The sequence below is a fragment of the Aptenodytes patagonicus genome, chromosome W (assembly GCF_965638725.1).
Source record: "Aptenodytes patagonicus chromosome W, bAptPat1.pri.cur, whole genome shotgun sequence".
Lineage (NCBI taxonomy): Eukaryota > Metazoa > Chordata > Aves > Sphenisciformes > Spheniscidae > Aptenodytes > Aptenodytes patagonicus.
The window spans coordinates 33,135,487-33,155,325 of NC_134981.1; the positions used below are offsets into that span (position 1 = coordinate 33,135,487).

Genomic DNA, 19,839 nt, shown 5'->3' on the forward strand with positions numbered 1-19,839 from the left:
GCAGATGCCATTGCGCCATAAAGGTGGCTTTTAAGGTTGCCAAAGTACCCCAAAGGCTTAGGCTTTTAGGGGATTTATAGATATTCTGTGGTTATTATTATTCTATTTGATAGTTAATACAGAGTGAAAAAACTGGAATATTGCGGTCACTGCAATCTCCTGTTCCAGGCTGAGTGGCTGTATATCTTGTATCTGAAACACTAATAATTTTCAGTGCTGTCTAGCTACTGCACTGTAGTCTGACCTTAAGTATAAAAAGAAGCGTAGAAAAATATACCTCCGTGTACATACTACATTAAAGTATGCAAGAAAAAAATAATCTACTCTGGGTACCAGAAAAAATAGGTATGTATTAACTTTGCTCTTTGGTGGTGCTAATGTACTCACTACCACTTTTTGGTGTCACAGCTGACTCAGTAATGTGCCATGACTTGATGTTATTCCACCAAAGCCTCCTTTTTGGCTGGATGAAACTGTTTAGCAAGTGTACTCTTCTATTTCTCTCCATGTAAAAGGTTTGTTCTTTGCTCTCAAAGGATACATCATGATGGGATGAGTTCTTCATTAATATCTAATCTCCATACCAGGATTTTTAATGTCTCATTCTTCCAAATGTACAATTTACAGCCATTATACAACTATTGAATTGTGGTATTGCTCTAAGAAGATCAATAAAGAATTGCATATACTGTGAGCTTTATAACTGAAAGTGGAATACATCCATCCCTTCTATTTGAGGTAAATAGGTCCATGTGTACTTCTAGTGAAATTCTCCTAACCTGATGAATGGATTTTCCTCAGCAAGATGTCAGTCAATGGCTAATAGCATGAAGGCAGTACTCACCAGGTCAAAAGCCCAAACTGTCTTTTGAGTTTCATGTATGAAGGCCAATTCATATACTGTGTGAGCCAGCACAGGCAGGATGCAGGAACAACCACAAAATCACGGATGAAATGCAAAGAGTAAATTTATTTTCGCTACCTTGCCAACTGGGGGATCCCCGAAGCAGCACCTGGGCAGAGGCACACAAGCGGGAACGCAGGCACTGCGGAGTTCGGTCCATGCTAGAGGATCACTGAACCTGCTGTTTTCGCCTGTATATCAGGGATTTGGACGTGAGGAAAAATTTCTTTACTGAAAGAGTGGTTAAACATTGGAACAGGCTGCCCAGGGAAGTGGTTGAGTCCCCATCCCTGGAAGTATTTAAAAGACGTGTAGATGCGGCACTTAGGGACATGGTTTAGTGGACATGGTGGTGTTGGGTTGACGGTTGGACTCGATGATCTTAGAGGTCTTTTTCAACCTTAATGATTCTATGATTCACATCACCCGCCCTCAGAGACCCCTTCAGTGTTTCCTAGCACAAAGCCTTCCTTGGGCCAGGGCAGAAACTTTACAGAAACAAACTAACCAAGGAAGTAATTTGGATTCGTTGAAGTGGTAGACACAGGCAGGACAAAGAAAAATCCTAAGGAACAACAGGCACAGCAACAGCCAGCACAGGCCAGGGAACTTGTGATGAAACAGGTTCAGGTCCTTACTATAGACACTGGAGTCTAGGTAGGCTGGAGAATAGTAGACATGCTACTTTACCTGAAAAATTGCAGGCTGCAGCCAGTTTTTGATGGATGGCTAGTATGGAAATGGATAACAGAACCATAAAGCTCTCATGAGTAGTCTCTGACCTTTCCCAAACAGTAACTGCTACTGTTGAACTTTGCTGGTAGCAGTTCAAGCCAAGGTACCCAGCTATCAGCAACCTTCATCTTTCTTGTGAGTGGCAATTATTTAATCATTCTGGCATTCATTTCAAGTGTATGGTTACTGGGAGTCACCAGAATTAGGATCCATAAGGCTCAGTAATTCCCTTTTGGTACGATACTGTGGCTTTGCGTTCAGTATCTAGATGGCTTTGGTGGGTTACATTCTATCTTGAAATGAACGTGGCCAATGTGATTTTCGTGTATTATATTCAAGTGCTACATACTCACTTCTGGAAAGGAGGCTACCTATGTTTCTGCAATTTTTAATTATCATAGCTGTGTCAAACCAGTTGTAACTGCCAATGCCCATAAAACATACATAGACGAGCTATCTATGTAGGCACAGAGCATACTGTAGCTTCTCAACGCTGCATGGCTTAGTACCTCATAGCTAAAAAAGCAGTAACAAATTAGAACCTTCAATGTGAGTATGTGCTAGCTCCAGTTACACTGGGTCATACAAATGTCCTTCCAATCCTACAGAGCATTTGTGGAAAAATTAAGATAAAATTTATATGGAATACACTGACTCAATGAAAATTAACATTGCTAGTAAAGATCCTACTAGGAAAAAATAAAAATATTTCCATTACTAACAGAGATTTTGTGGATGCCAAGAAAAGTCCTGGCTCCAAAAACAGTTAAAATGCAAGCCAGTGGAACATGATTCTGTTCACCCTATTTCAATGTCCATTCAACTTTGGTCAGAAGACCCTCGGGATTTTGCAAGATGTAAATAAGAAAAGCCAAGCTACAGCAGTATACTTAAATTCACCATATATGGGCCATATCTTCATTGGAATGATTGAGTCATCTGCAATTCCAAAAAGGGTTGTGTGTGCACTCATAAATCCACTACACAATTGCTTTGATGCCATTTGCTGTAAGAATGTATCCTACTCCTACATTTCATCAAGCATCAGGGTTTCTCCTCTCTGTTTCCATATTTGTGTATTTGAAGTTGCAGGACTGCAGTGAACTTTACTTTAAATCCAGCCTTCTGTGTCCATCAAATATTTTCTTGACTACTTGCCAATTTATTTTGTTTGTAATACTGTAAGTGACTCAGTTTCTGCTCTCCAGATCTGATGAAAAGGTGTGCTGACCCTAGCACATGGAGAAGCAACACTGGAGAACCAGTTACAGGTATAACAGAGAATGCTACTTTTTTATCTTCTAAGGACAGCATCTTTTATAAGGTCGTGGGCTGTTTTTGTTGTTTGGTTTTTGTTTTTTTTTAAAGACTGGTTGGTTATTGGAAAGTTTCAAGGAACAAAAGGGAAGGTTTGGATGCAGAGAACATGTTGACTGACAGAGCTTCAAGCACTAGGAACAGAATGGAAGTTACACTGTTTATTTTTCCTTATACTCCTACACTTGCACGGTCTGTCCTTCCAGCAGTCCCAATATGTCTTGGGCCTGGAACCAGCCGTGCTGCCTGGGAGGCCCAGTGTTGCATACTGGCACCATGGTACTCTGCCTAGTGCCATGTCAGCAGAATCCAACCTTACAGTTTCCATCTGTTTTGTAGTTCCCACCTCATTGCAGTCAAAGACTGAGTAAGGACTACATAGTTCAGATTTCCTTCATTTTCTCTTGATTTAGATTAAGTAAAAGCACCTTCCTGCTCCCAAGCATTTTAAATTACCCTTTCCCCAAAAAAGAAACAGTTTAAACAAATACATTTCATCAGCTATAATGCTGCATGTAATCAAATGCAAAACTCCAACGCATATCAGCCTCAGTCCCCTAGTGTTGGTTCAAAGCACCAGGTAACAAATGTGGCATGTCCTCAAAGTCAAAATGAAGCTATTCCAGACATGACTAAAAAAAGCCCTGTAAGCCGTACACAGAATATCTCCTATTGATGTATAAATAGGTACATCACATTCCAGTGCATTTTAGCAGATTAATACTGCATCAGGGTACTAAAATAGCAGTGATAGGGTACTAAAAATAGCAATGCTTTGCAGTAGGCTTGTAATAAAGTCTGTAGCACACTATATGTCTAAATATGCAGTATTTCAAATGATATCTGAAAAGTTACTGCGATAGCTCAAAAGGGGGTGCTATAGCACTGAATTTTATACTGCAGTGAAGCATAGTGTAACTTCTTGAAAAAGATGCTCTTCCTACACCAGCTATCACACTTTTACTTTTTGAAATTTCAGTACAGATTCTGGCTTCAACATTTCTGTTTCTCCACTGTAATTCCCTCAACAAGCTTAAGGAGCTTGAACCTTTCTTGGAGATTTCTCTCTTAGGACTTACAACCAGCATATGTTCACAGCAATGAAGAGCAACGTTTTCAAAACAAGGTATTGCTACAGCAAATCCTAGACTGCAATTTGCAAAGCCTTGGTAAATGATACACAGAACCATATTATAAAAGGAAGGTTCCCATTTATTGATTCAAAGCATTGTGATGGAAAGGGTATATTGTCAACAGTACCCCAGTGATCCAAAAAGTAAGACCACCACCAGCTTTCTGGAATACCACGTTCAAGGTTATCAAATCACAGTGGTAAAGCCAAGTTTCTGTATAAGCCCCTGTCCTGGTTTCGGCAGGGATAGAGTTAATTTCCTTCCTAGTAGCTGGTACAGTGCTGTGTTTTGGATTTAGGATGAGAACAAAGTTGATAACACACTGATGTTTTAGTTGTTGCTAAGTAGTGCTTACATTAGTCAAGGACTTTTCAGCTTCCCATGCTCTACCAACTGAGAAGGCTGGAGGTGCACAAGAAGCTGGGAGGGGGCACAGCCAGGACAGCTGACCCAAACTGGCCAAAGAAACATTCCATGCCATGGGACGTCATGCTCAGTACATAAACTGGGGAAAGCTGGCTGGGGGGCCCACTGCTCGGGGACTGTCTGGGCATCGGTCGGCAGGTGGTGAGCAATTGCACTGTGCATCACTTGCTTTGTGTATTATTATTGTTATTATTATTACTATTACTACATTATTATTATTGTTATTATTATTTTATTTCAATTATTAAACTGTTTTTATCTCAACCCACGAGTTTTTCTCACTTCTACTCTTCCAATTCTCTCCCCCATCCCACCACGGGGTGGGGGGGAGCAAGCGAGCGGCTGTGTGGTGCTCAGTTGCCGACTGACTGAGGTTAAACCACCACAGCCCCGAATCAGCATCCTGCCTAAGCACCCCTATAACAGCAGGGCCTCATTGCAAACTACTTTCATTCTCCTCTGTCTCACATTGCAACTAACCCACTTCTACACATGCAGTCCTCTTCAACCAGTATAGCCATTAATCCTTCATGAAGTTCACATCTTCATAATACAAAAAGGAATGGGGAGACTGAATCATACACAGTTCTCAAAAAAAAAAAAAAAAAGGCCAAACATCAACAACAAAAAAACCCCCAAACAAACAAAAACCCCCTCCCCCCCCAAGCATTGTCACAGCTTCCAATTAGCTAAGCACCAAGCAGCACCAACAATTTACATGGTATAAATAATCATATTATCACAGCCAGAGATGTTTGATCACTAATGTTAGGCATGTTACATCTCCCATGTGTAACTGTAAGTCAGAAGATGAATCAATAGTGGAACCAGCAGACAGTTATGCACCCCTCTGTGCTCTTCTAAACTTGTGGGAGGCAGGGAGAGGAATGATGCTTGACTGCTTTTATAAAGCTCTTGAGAACTATGATCTGGAAGGCTGATATAGCCTCTAAAATAGTAATTTTTGCCTTTATGCTCTTTATAGGTCTCTATTCATATCTCCCTATAAAGAGCATAAAGGCAAAATTTCTTATAGGCAGAGGATGACACAGAGGCCATGAAACAAGATCACTTCAAAAGGGATGTACTACTCTTTCCAATTGCTGTTATGAGCTACTATTGAAATAGTTACACATCTGACAGAACAGAAAGTTCTTAAATAAAAGAAGTAGGATTTCTATGTTTTATTATCATCTACTGAATTACTACATTCCTTACAACTATAAATTACCCCAGGTAAAAATGATCAAAGGGAACATGATTTATTAGAATGAATTAACTTACTTGGCTACCATCTTTCATCTAGCCATAAAAGCACAATAAACACCCATTTCTAATACACTCAGTGCAATGCTATGACCCAGGTCTAACACTTTCTTCCATCAAAAGCTTGTCAAGTATACTTTAAACTAATAAATTCAGCTTTGCCGCACTTTGGTTGAACAAAGCAAGTATTGTAAGTCCTGTTATAAAATTAGAAGAGTGAAGAAAATATTTCAGTGACTTACTGTGTGTTCCACATTATCTGAGAAATGGCACTATAAAGCAGTCTCCAGCTCTCCCAGGCCCACACCATAAATGTACAGCTGTCATCTTTCCATCCTCTTTGGAGATTAAGCTGATACCGAAATACTAAGGAGACACACGGTTTTCTTTGTCGAAGCGAAGTAACTAAATGTTCTGCAGACTGGACATTCCATAGATAAAAGGAATCCTTGAAGCTCTGTGTACAGGGGTGGAATGGATAAGGAAGTTATGCTGAAATCAGCTACTGCAACTAGGTGAAAAGACTGAGTTCAATTAGCGGACACGGCGAGGAAGACTATCGACGACCACCAGAGGACCCTGGAAGACCACCAATGAACATAAGAGTGCATGCGTTCAAGACTTTTGCATATGTTAATGAGTTCCAAGAAATAACATGAATATGCTAATAATTTCTTAGAAATTTAATGAATATGTATATTCTGATTGTACATAACTCCCATAGTTGAGCAGCCCGGGGTGCACACTAGGTGGAGCAATCCCCTGTGCGCCCAGCGCCGCAATAAAGAATGCCTGCTTTCTAAAACTCCAAATTGAGCCTTAGAGAGTTTTTCATCTGCCTACTTACAGTAACAAAGCAACAGAACAAACATATCACAGCTCTAAGGATCTTTAACGGATCAAAGGATCTCCTTGCTGATACAAATGAAGTTTGGACAGATCAAATAACACCTTATAATTAACATCATAAATATCCAGTTGACATCTTTTGTAGAGGCTGGCCCCTCTTCTCTGCATCCCAATTAACTCTTTAATAACATATCTTCCCAAAATCTCCTCTGGCAAGAGGAGAATTAAAGTGGGCACACCAAAATAAACCAAAGAGCACCTCATGTTTGTTCCTGGTTAATATATACATCTCATAACATCTCTCTCTTTATTCTGTATTATGTTTCATTCAGAAATACAGATCATTTTGCTTGAGGCTGACCTGGAACATGGGTTAGAATGATTTATAGCACGGTTCAGACAAGTCTAGTCTATTACTAGATATGTAGTCTAGACTAGACTAGGCAGGATGACTGGGATGCATGAGAATTGAATACTTGTGAGGAAAATGCCAAGCTAGTAGAAAGACAAGTATTCAACAGCTCAGAAGACTTATTAAACGAGTCTTAGTAAAATAATAGCATCCCCTTAAAATTGAACAAAGCAGAGGAGCAATTATGGAAAATGCTAGTTCACCACAGTAATACACAAATCTGATGAAAGTAGTGATTATACATTTGTTCAATGTTCACATTTCATGCGGACAATGCATTTGCTTTGAACTTGTAAATTCAGTAATCTGAATCAACCCTTTAAAATATTACTTTAAAATTAAAGGTTTTCTTTAGGCTCTATCTTTAAAAAGAAATGTAAGATTTATAGAGAGAAAAACAGAAGAGGAGAAGCATGGAGTCTTCCCCAGGTCTGAAACTGAAGCAGCACACTTAAGGAAAGACTAATACTAACGCTCATGTCTGCCTGTTTTCTTAAAACAAGTAGACAAACAAGCCATGTACACAAAAAAATTTGATTTTAAAAGACTGTCACTTTTTAATCAATTTTCAGTCACCTCCTCTAAAAATAATTTATCTTTATTTCTATTTCCTGCTTTAATGAGTAATTATTTGGCACTAGATTAACAGAAAAAATATAACTAATAAAAAAATAACTGTAAACTGAAACTTTCCAGAAGAAAATATATAAACAGCTAAAAAATCATTTTTGCTGTCGGTGTCCTCCTATATTAAGCTCAACAATCATAAAACTGCCATGACAATTCCCCCCCCCCCGTCTTGGATAGTAAGAGTTCATGGTTTCAGAAAACATTGTGAAAACTGAAGTTCATAGCTTCTCAACTGTACTATTTACTTAAACAATACAGAATCGAAGTTAGAGCTGTGCCTCCTCAAACTAGGGGGAAAGTAGCTGCCTCCACATATTGTCAGACAAGTTTATTAAGCTGTTTTATATTGAAGAAAGTACAGAAGAAAACCCCATACTAACATGCTCAGATCCTGCAATAGGACTTACCTACAAATGAAGCATTCTTGAATTTGAAATAAAAATCAATACCACATGCAGAAACATTTTTGAGAAGTTTAAAATTAAACACAATTGAAAGTGTATTTCTCTTACATTAAAAAAAAAAAACCCTTTATACAGTGCTTTTAGTTTTCAATATTACTTTAATTACACTTTTCAACATATAAAAATAAACCTAAGGTACAGGCTGAAAACCTTTTTTTCTGTTTACATATTAGCAAAGAAAATTAAATTTTAGATTCTCTTTAGGTAATAACACTAACAATATCTACAAATTTCAACTGTCCACACTCCATTCTCTGGTGAGAAAACTACATATCTCTGAACTGAGTGCCTACTGATTTACATTATTTTAGCCATTTACATATCTCAGCATTTGTGTCACTAAGTCCAATTCTCACTTTTAAAATTATGACAACACCAAAGGCAATCCATTGCTATAAAACTGAAAGTATCACCAAGTGGCAGACAGGACCCGTAATATGCCCCAATTTGCAATACTTCGTTATTTAGAATTCACGTCTTTAAAATTATTTGGTTTACCATTATAATGCAATTTTCAAACTAACAAAAAAAAATTCATTACAAACTAACAAAGAGACAGTGATGCAGAGATGCTTCAGACCTAAAAGTAGAAGATACACACGTCACTGGCATTACTGCTTGCAACAGTCATACGCATGAATGAAAAAAATAACTGGTCACAGTAATAAGGACAAGTATGCAGTATACAAGAATTTGTATCATACAAAGCAGCCTTTACTTATTATCGCTTCCTTAGACCAAAAGAAAAAAAATCACAGAAATCCCTAAATCTAGAAACTATTACAAAATACCAGTTCAAGCTAAGGGCAACACAGATAAGCTACCATGTAACAAATAGATTTGCAGAGTTTCAAATTAATTTCAGGTATTGCCTTAGACGTAACTGGACTGAAGAACACTAGCAAGCAATGACAAGCATGCTTCAGACTACAGAATTTACCTTCTTAGCAGCAGAGTAAATGCACTCAAATGGTCAGCTCATTTCAGAATCCAAGCTGTATGTAGGTTGCCACTGTTAGCCAGCTAATTTAAAGCTAGTTCAGACATATCTATCTGAAATTGCAATCAAAGAAATTAGCAGGCGACTAATGAGTAGGCAGGACCCACGTCTCTCAGATTTCTCAGGCGTTGTTCAGATGTTTCTAGTTTCCAACTTAAGTGCTATTTTCCCCTCTTAGTTCTAATTCTGAAATCTGAAAAACAAGATTTTTTTACACACCATACTACTAACAGTGTTTGCAAACAAAATTTCATCCCTCGCATCTGGGTTTACCATTTACTTCAATGAATTTATCTAAGTCACAGCCACCTCTATTTTGAGCTTGGAATCCTGCTTCATCCACCAGCAGTTGTCTTCTGCTACCTTCCTCTTTTAAAATCCAAAGAAAAATCCTATCTGTTTTCCAGAAACACTGTTGTGAAATAACTGTGGTCACTAATGGAAGCTTCCACATAAGTGCTTTACGTGGTCTTAGCAAAATGGCACCACATCATCACTTTTCTGAGCAATTACAAGTCACAACATTTTCAAATAAAGGCTGATTCAAATGAAATTACATTTAAAACAATACAGCTATCATGAACTACACTGTTCTCAAAACCTCCACTCAATTTCATCTCATTTATAAAGTGCAAACCCAAACAACCTGACATGGCAGCACAGCATGCAAACTTATTAATGATGAAGGCAATGAACTTCCAGTGGAAGAAGTACACATTTAATGGATGATGCACACAATCTTGGCGGAGCAAGCAGGAACTTCATTACTGTGCTATGCTACTGGTTTAAAAATGAGCTACCCTCTGCAGAGATAAGCATTTTACAGAATAATAGTTCTCTAGTGGTGGCTTTTTAGGAAGAGGGGAACCATAAAACACCTAATACAAATAGATATAACTTAACTACTTCACAGATCAGCATAGTATTTACAAAGCAAAACCAGAAAATACAGCATTTGTAAGAAAATATGACTTGGGGTGGGGAGGAAATTTATGTGTTTGGTAGATTTTCTTTTTGTCTTTTTTTTTTTTTTTTTAAGAAAAAAAGAAAACTTTTTGTAAGGGAACCATTAATTCACATACAATATAACAATGTGCTGCATATGGACTTACACATGTGATAAGTTAGCTAGTAAGGCTGCCATCCTTAACCATTAATTTTCAAAGGCATGTTTCTTAGCTAACTGTACACAATCCTTTACATATTCTGTAACTGCTATATAATAGAGCTATGCAATTTCAGGATAACAAAACTCAGGAAATCAAACTAATCTCAGCTGAAATGTGATACACTGCAAGAATTCTAATTTCTCCCAAAGGAGAAACTTAGCTTTTCAAAGATATTATAAATAATACATGTATATTTTCACTTGTATCCACATTTCAAATCAAAGAAGCTGCCTGAATAAGACCAGATCAACTAAAAGTATGTATCAGCACAAACTTCCCTCTAAAATACTTAATTTTATTAGTGAAATGGTACCAAAGATAACAAGTATACAAAGAATCTCTTTGCTCTATGCTACTTAAACATCATAAATAAGACAGCTGTTGTTGCAAGACACAATCCTTCCCAGTCTTTCTATAAGCATACAGATTTATCATTCTTTTATCAGAATAAGCTGTTTACCAGCCAACAGCATGTGGCTTAAACATCACAAAAATGACTGTCTATACTTTACATGGTAAAGCATTTTCTATAGTCTTAAAGGTACAGAGTGGCAAGAACATAAAATCCTATTAAAAAAAAAAAGAGTGATTAAGCAGCTTCACAATCAAATTGTGTTTCATTACCTTAGGAATTGGGCAAATTTTTCATTCCCTGTAATATGCTTTTTTTTTTTTTTTTGGTAAGAATTAACTATGCAAAGGAAAAGAAAAACAAATTGAAAGCAAATAGCTAATACGCTATTAAGTTTTTTTTAACTGTAAGAAATAACTCTTCCCATGAGCTAAGGCAATTAAGTCATTTGACAATGTATTAAAGTTGTATTAAAAATAATCTACTTGATTTTAGGTATAAATTTTAAAGGTATGACTCTTAAGAAATCTCACAATGATGACACTGATTAAATTAGTTCAGAGAGCACAAGCCATGTTTTACCTTGACAAAAATATTTGTCATTCTCTTCTTGCATGCTTTCTCTTTAAAGAATGAAAAAAGAATCTCTACCATATAATTCCTGTGTAAATTAGAACTTTTTTCCCCCCAAATTATTTATCCCCTCAGCTTTGCATACGATTCCTTTTATATCACCCAACAGGTATGAGAGATGATGATGAAAAGATAATAATTAAGGCCATCCAAATGTAGATTAAATGTCTAAAGGGCTTTGATGCAGGTGATCAGAAAATGCTTTGTATTCAGCTACTACTTTTGTACAGCGGTGGTCCCCAAAATGCATCTTTGCTTTCACCTATAAATCTCTTCTAAAAATAAAATATAAAAGTAAAAATGGAGCTTTAGTATTTTAACAAGTGAATCAAACAATCGTTCTGACAAATCACTTCCATTCTTGTCTACAGTATGGTGGTGGCAAAATAGCAATAGAGATCATGTAAGATTTAGCTGAAAATGAGTAATAGCACATATACATTTCTAGAAAATACCACATTGTTTATAGAAGGCACTAAAGCTTCTGCTTGTGCTCCCATATTTTTTTAAACAAATAAGAAAAAAATTATTTTCATAATGGCACCTGTACTATTTGCAGCTGAACAGACACACAGCAGTATGGCTCAAAAGAAAGCTGTAAGTTCTAATAATATCATACAGATGTGCTCACTTCTGGAAGGACAAAAGAAAACAACAAAACAAAACAACCCCAAAATAACCCAGTAAGCTAACCTATTATCTATAACATGGCAATGTTCCTTTTAAGAACAGAAAAGCAGCATGCATTGTTCAAATACTTTAAAAGAAATATTAATTTTAGGGATATTAGTAGGAAATTGTTTTAAATAAAACCCAAGAATCTCAAGAAGTGAGCAATGAAAAACAAACTAGTCAGTGGGCATTTAACATAAGAACCGTAAAACTGTGTTTATGTTTAAAAACCCTTTTTCTATAGTTTTCATTTACAACAAAAGAAATTGTGTATATTTATGCACCATTTCCAAGCACATCAAACAGTACACACTGAAGTTTTTGTGGATCTTTTAACCCACAAAGTAAAACAACACAAAATTCATCAACGAGCAGTATTTTAAACAACCTTCAATGCATATCTTCAGCTTTTTTTGGATAGTACAGGTTTATATCTTTCAGTTTCTACTTATTTGTAACAGCTTATGGCAAAACTTAACATAAATCATTTTACAAATAAGTACAGCCATCATGGAAATGCATTGATTTTCAGAGATGAATAGTTCTGAAGGTATCTGCCTTTTCATGGTATAACTACTGGTCCGTGCTCGCTTGCTTTACAGCAAGAAATCAAAGCTATCACAAGAATTGGAAGAGCTACTACTACTATCACCATGTTCAGGATGATTGCTTTGACATTTTCTTCCTCATTCTGGGAAATAAAAAGCTTTGGATTTCATTCCTTAGTTGAGTCAGAGGTCCATTCTTCGCTTTAAACCTCTTCCATTTTAATTGAGAGGTTTTCGTCATTTGGTTGACAGTTCCCATTCTGTTGTAGTTGGACTTGATCTGTCCATTGTGTATCTCTATTGCCTACGTCCTTGTCAGTTTCTGAATTCGGATCCTCTTTAGTGTGATCTTTGTCCTACCAAAGATAAAATTATTTTACAAAAAAAAAAAAAAAGTCATACTCTTAGCATTACAGGATATGACTTCCAACCAACTCTTGGTATTTTGACTGCCTCAAGTTTTACACGCCTATCTTGCCTCAGCAATTTTCAGAACAGAGATGCCAGCTTTTTTTTTTTTTTAAAAAAAAAAGGCTCTCTTTTCAATTGGCTGAAGTTAGGCACTCATAACAACCCATCACCCAAAAAATCATTGCCATATAGTTATCTGTCTTTATCATAAATATTCAGGTAAAACAGAACAAGCAGCGTCATGGGACCTACGAGAAACAGCTCCAGAAATTAAGACTTCACCATATTTTCTAAATAAAACAGGATTACAATTTTTCTTTCATATTTTTTGTCAGGTAACTGATAAACTTTAAGAGAGTTCTTGGGTAAGACAATTACTTAAGCCTGTGGACAGAGTCACCTAAATCAGCTGTTTTATAACAGTTTAATAATTCTGAGTACCACAAACTACTCTTTAAAGGCATGCTGCTTTTCAAATTCTAAGATTAAACAATGTGAAGATGTTTCTTTTCTTAATCACACCACCTTCTATTTTGCAAGGGAAAAATCCCATACTACTCTTCCCCAAATCTTCAACTTTATTCCTGTAGACTCCAATATGCAGCCCAGGACAAAAGCAACCAGGGAGAGGCTGAAACGCAGAGTGAAAGTTTATTATAAATCTTTTCAGCTTGACAGCCTGTGCTGGTTTTGGCTGGGACAGAGTTAATTTTCTTCATATAAGCTAGTATGGGACTATGTTTTGGATTTGTGCTGGAAACAGTGGTGTTAATACAGGGATTTTTTAGTTATTCTGAGCAGTGCTTACACAGAGGTCAAGGCCTTTCCTGCTTCTCACACTACCCCACCAGTGAGCAGGCTGGGGGTGCACAAGAAGTTGGGAGGGGACACAGCCGGGACAGCTGACCCCAGCTGACATTCCATACCATATGACATCAGGCTCAGCATATAAAGCTGGGGGAAGAAGGAAGGGGGGGACGTTCGGAGTTATGGACTTTGTCTTCCCAAGTAACCGTTACGCGTGATGGAGCCCTGCTTTCCTGGAGATGGCCCTAAACACCTGCTTGCCAATGGGAAGTAGTGAATGAATTCCTTGTTTTGCTTTGCTTGCGTGCGCGGCTTTCGCTTTACCTATTAAACTGTCTTTATCTCAACCCACGAGTTTTCTCACTTTTACCCTTCCGATTCTCTCCCCCATCCCACCAGGGGGGAGTGAGCGAGCGGCTGCGTGGTGCTCAGTTGCCAGCTGGGGTTAAACCACAACAGTCCTTTTTGGCGCCCAACATGGGGCTCGAAGGGTTCGAGATAACGACAGATTTGATTGGAATGTGCTACATTGAATTTATAGCTGTTATTGCTGTTTAGCTATTAATTGGCAGGCTCCTGTGCTTGCCATGGGGCTTACTTGCCATACTGTATATTAGAGTCTAGTGCTCGTTAGTGGCTGCTTTTTGCTTTCGCTGCTTGCTGTACTGCTGTGCTGCTTATCATCTTACTCTGCTGTGCCTGGGAACATTTTGATAACAGCAATGGCCATGCGCCTGGGCTGGCACATGGCCAGGGCATCGCTGCTGTTTCTGTGCTGCTGTACTGGACAGGCTGGAACTCCAGTGTGAACTCGAGTCGAAGGGACTGTGACCTGTGGATGAGTCCACGCGGGAGCAGGACACCCCGAAGCGTCTGTGGCCGTGGAGAATCCCACGCCAGAGCAAGTACATCTCGAAGCGTCTGTGGCCATGGTTATGTCTGTGCCACAGCAGGTATACCTCTGAAGGGATTGTGGCCCAAGGATGATAAGTCCGCGCTGGAGAAGGTACATCTCAAAGCATCTGTGGCTGTGGATAAGTCAATGCTGCAGCAGGCACACCTTGAAGCATCAGTGGCTGTGCATGAGGTCATGCTGGAGCACCTCAAAGCGTGTGGCCATGGATAAACCCACGACAGAGCAGGTACTCCCCTGGAGGGACTGCAGCCATGGGTAAGGCCATGTTGGAGCAGGTATATCTCTGAAGACATTGTGGCCCATGGAGAAGGCCACGCTGGAACAGGTGCACCTCAAAGCCACTGTGGCTGTGGATAAGCCTATGCCGCAGCAGGTATACCCCTGGAGAGACCGTGGCTCATAGATAAGGCTCCACTCGGAGCAGATACACCCCTAAGAGACTGCAGTCTGTGGATAAGTCCAAGCCGGAGCAGGGGCAAGGGGAGGAGTTCATTGCAACGTTAAACTCTACGGTCTGGCCCAAAGGGACCAAGGGTGGAGATTGTAATGGAAATACCTTTAAATTGTTGCAACCCATGATTTGAGTTGCATGTTAGAGGAAGTACTATAGCAGGAACCACCTGAACCAATGGAGGACAAGCCTTACAAGAAGCAGGGCAAGTGCAGCAGCGACCCAACCTGAGCTGGCTTTGGTGCCCAATAACTCCACGCAACACACCACCTCTCCTGTCCTGAGTGACCACCATAAGAGATGGAGCCCAAAGTCATGGACTAAATGAACTCAATGGACATTTTGCGGACATTTCTGGACATTTTATGGGCATTTTACAGGGGTGGTCCATAGACTAAGGGAATGATATCTGTGTATTATATCAAAGGATGGGAAGGGGTGGAGTGGGTAATGAGAATGTACTGGATAGTGTGAGACCTGAGCATGACGTAAATGGTATGGAATAAGGGGTGGAGAACGTGCTGGTTTTGGCTGGGATAGAGTTATTTTCTTCATATAAGCTAGTATGGGACTATGTTTTGGATTTGTGCTGGAAACAGTGTTGATAACACAGGGATGTTTTAGTTATTGCTGAGCAGTGCTTACACAGAGTCAAGGCCTTTTCTGCTTCTCACACCACCCCACCAGTGAGCAGGCTGGTGGTACACAAGAAGTTGGGAGGGGACACAGCTGGGACAGCTGACCCCCAACTGACCAAAGGGATATTCCATACCATATGATGTCATGCTCAGCATATAATGCTGGGGGAAGAAGAAGGAAGTGGGGGACGTTCAGAGTGATGGCATTTGTCTTCCCAAGTAACCGTTACGCGTGATGGAGCCCTGCTTTCCTGGAGATGGCTGTAAACACCTGCCTGCCGATGGGAAGTAGTGAATGAATTCCTTGTTTTGCTTTGCCTGCGTGTGCGGCTTTTGCTTTACCTATTAAACTGTCTTTATCTCAACCCACGAGTTTTCTCACCTTTATCCTTCCGATTCTCTCCCCCATCCCACTGGGGGGGGAGTGAACGAGCAGCTGTGTGGTGCTTAGTTGCCGGCTGGGGTTAAACCATGACACAGCCAAACTAACCCTGAACCCTGCTGCTTAGTTACACAACCTGCTTCCTGCCTGCTCATACAGATAGGCAGCCAGCCAACTCCTAACATATGGCACAGAACAGAAAAGAGAGCGAAACCAAAACAAAGTGTTCCTGTAACCTATTCGCATAAGCTCCTATAGGTCCAGTAAAGGTCAAACACACAGACTTCTCAAACTGGCCTACTAACATCAACTGGAGAATGACTTTCATGTCTCTGACTGGCAAAACCTAAACCCAAGTGGCAATAATTTGGTAAGGAAAACGGGAAACAGAAGGGTGAGGACAAGAAAGAAAAAGAAGGGAGGGATTCCAATAATCTTTCCACTTGCAGCACTCCACTCTGCTTATCACTTGGTCACACAGCTTACCTTCAAAGTAGTGGTGCTTTTGTTAGATTTCTCCTTTCCCTCTTTTTCTTTACTACTTTTTTTTTTGGAGGTGGAGCGTTCCCTTTCTCTTCTTTCATCATTTGTATACTTTTCTCTTTTTTTGTCTTTCTTGTTTCTGTTTAAGAAAATTTTTACTCAAATCAGAATTTGATCCAACAGCAACAAATGTACTCAATGTATGCATTGGTAGTATACTGTACAGTAAATTGCACAGTACAGTAACTAAGTATGTTGGTATCCTGGTTTGCTTTCCTTCAGAAAGGTTCAGTCACCTTCAAACCATTTAACTGCAAACTAAACTCTCATCTGGGGGGTTTCAAAAAAAAAAAAAAAAAAAAACCACCACAAAAAACACCACCAACCACAAAACACCACACCCAAAAAAACCCAAACCCAAAACATAACAAAAACCCCTTCATAAAGACAAGGGGTTTTTTTGACTGAATAGAGCTAAAGAATGCATGTGTTCAGTATACATGATATTTGCAAAGAGAAAACCAAATTAATCTGTATCCAATGAAGGGCTTTTATTGATTTGAAGCAAATTTGCATCGCTAACAGATTTAAAACTCTCCAGTTGAAAGCATACCAAAGATCAAATCCATGAAGGGGTTTTTTTTGTTTTGTTTTAAATTTGAACTGAATAATACTGACCAATTTAAATTATCTGAGATGACTAGTGAAAAGGCAGTAAATCAATGAAAATACTTCCCAAATTGTTTTCACTATATGTATCTGCATCTACCTTCTAGTGTTGTCTATTGAAAAACAAACCTTTTCCTTAGAAAATAAAATTATTATTAAAGAGCTTCTTGTATAACAAAAAAAAAAATCCAGAAGAAACACAAATGGAGTTAGCTCCTTTCATAGCACTGATCTCTGTGTCACATTTCAATTTAACAAAAATACTGTAACTTTTTCCTCCTTTACTGCTCATTAACTTTTATGTTTACATTAAACTGACCTTCTCGGAGAAGGAGTTTGTGAAGACTTTCTTTTTGTTGTTTTAGGAGACTTGGAGGGACTTCTACTCTTCCTTTTACGCCTTTCTCTGGAGGACCAAGAAATTCAAGATCACCAAAGAAGAAAAATAATAAACTCAGGAACTGCATAAAAACAGAAAGCTCTTAAAATGATCTGACACAACTAAGGAAATATCCCTGAATTTAACATTATATATCACCAATAATATATGAACTGTACAAAGCAAAAAAAAAAAGTCATATGTTTCAGTTTGATGGGAAAGGGGAGAATGGAAGTGGGAAGTAGGAAAAAAAAAAGTTGTGCCCTTTCAGATTTTAGTTTTGTGTTTATCCTCACATGCTTGTACTTATACCTGATAACAATGGTAACACACTGAATTCACTAATCCCATATTAAGTAAGAGTTTCTTCAGTCAGGAAAAGAATCCAATTGAATGAAAAGCCACATTAAGACAAAAGGCATAACTTGAGCAATACAAACTTCAAAACTTAACATTACAAGCTTAAGATCACTGGAATTTCAGTTCAGCATGACTAAAGTTTAATTCCTGAATACATGAGCTAGCATTCCTATTGGTTTAGAAGCAAACAGTGCAAAATGAAGCTCAAGCTGTTTTCAAAATCAAAATGAATAAGTTAATATCTATTGTTTTCCTAGCAGTCCATGCTCAGCAAACCTACGTATCATTCTATAACGCACTGAAGAGCTCTTAGTATTTTACAAAACAGCTGTTTTACACAGATGTATGGAATTTCCTGAAGTTGCTGTTATGGAGTCTGATCTCGAATAGAACAGAACATTAAATAACTGGTTGCAAATACACTGAGGCACATGTTAAAATAAAGTAAAAACTGAGCAAGTAAAGCTTCATTCAACGTAAACGTAGAACCTATCTCTGTCAAAGTAAGATGACTCTTTCCTATCACCTCTTCATAGAGCAGGAAAAGCAGACAGGAAGAACCATCAAGGAAAAACAAGGAAGATAAAAACTAATTGACAGGGCACTTTAAGATACCACACAAAAGCTAGACTTATGCATACCAGCTTTTGCAATTCACACCTAATTTCTTTAATATTTAGAAAGGCCAAGAAAACAACAGTTATTAGATAAATTACAAAAGGATATATTAAGATATACCTAGTATCACTATCTGGATTCATACTCTGACAATATCATCTAGCCTGACCTGAAGCTGCACAGGACAAAAGTTGATAACTATTTTGTTCAGCAAGCTCTTAAGTTTGATTCGATCTTTGGTAAACAAAAATATAAAGTGGTCTCAAAATCATGGAAAAAAAAACCCACAATCATTGATCAGTTGTTCACTGGTTAACATGCACCTCATTTTGAACATCCTCACATTTATCATCACCTTTTTTCAAATTAGGATATTGGAAATGAATACATTATTCTGACAGTGCTCCCACTTGGTCTACATTGAGTACATGCCCACTTTATTTTGCTTTCCTGCATACATATCTGTGAGCAACCAAGTAAGTGCCCTAGTAATTGTGTTCAAACTAGAAACTGTTTATTCATGAAATCTAATTTTCAGTTTCTGCTTTTCATATTTCAAGTTGAAGAACTACAGCTACGTCTCTCTATGTTACATTTGTCTATACAAAGATTTTTGTACACCTGTTTTTATTAACACTCTTAAGCAACACTAACACAGCAAAATTTAAGAAAAAGAAGTTTGAAAACTTTGATAGTGATCCCGTGTCTCTAAATCATACACAGAACTAACATCCTTGTCTCAAAGGAAAAATCCCACAGGCTCATGACTGGAGGCAACTTTCTGTTGATTTAAATAAAGTTAACTAGGAACAGCTCCGAGATTTGCCTTAGACCAACACCGGGTCTAGCATTGCTAGGATCTTTTAATTCTGAGACAGACAGAAGCTTTGGGGCAGAGAGATTTCTCAACACCTGTCTCTAACTAGCAGTACTTGGAAGAATGGTGGCAGTGTAAACTAACTTCCTGGAAAGAGAGGTAGCTTTCAGCCTCTTCATATTCTGTTTGCCCCTAATTAAGGCACAAATTTTGTTTTTGACCCTGATGGAATCTGAGCCTTGCTAATGCCAGCAGAAATTTCCAGTGGAATATATGGGGTCCCTCTGCCTTCTTTAGGCAAAAAAAAAAAAAAAAAAAAAGCAAAAATCCCAGACAGACAACCCTTCAGGTTGGGCCATTACTAGATTTTGAAGGAAGACACCACTTCAGCCATCAAG

The 19,839-nt window shown here is 38.4% G+C and overlaps 1 protein-coding gene across 2 annotated transcripts in view; it reads right to left on the reverse strand.

Moving 5' to 3' along the window:
• Positions 1-8,224: 8,224 nt before the first annotated feature.
• LOC143171910 (uncharacterized) overlaps positions 8,225-19,839 on the reverse strand; it is a 54,210-nt gene continuing 42,595 nt past the window's right edge. For both annotated transcript variants that reach the window (XM_076361089.1, XM_076361090.1), the window contains 3 exons: positions 17,587-17,673; positions 16,602-16,737; positions 8,225-12,866 (listed from right to left, as the gene is read on the reverse strand). In XM_076361089.1, the coding sequence (XP_076217204.1) occupies positions 12,714-12,866; positions 16,602-16,737; positions 17,587-17,673 (376 nt within the window). In that variant the 3' untranslated portion in view covers positions 8,225-12,713. The remainder of the gene's footprint in view (positions 12,867-16,601; positions 16,738-17,586; positions 17,674-19,839) is intronic.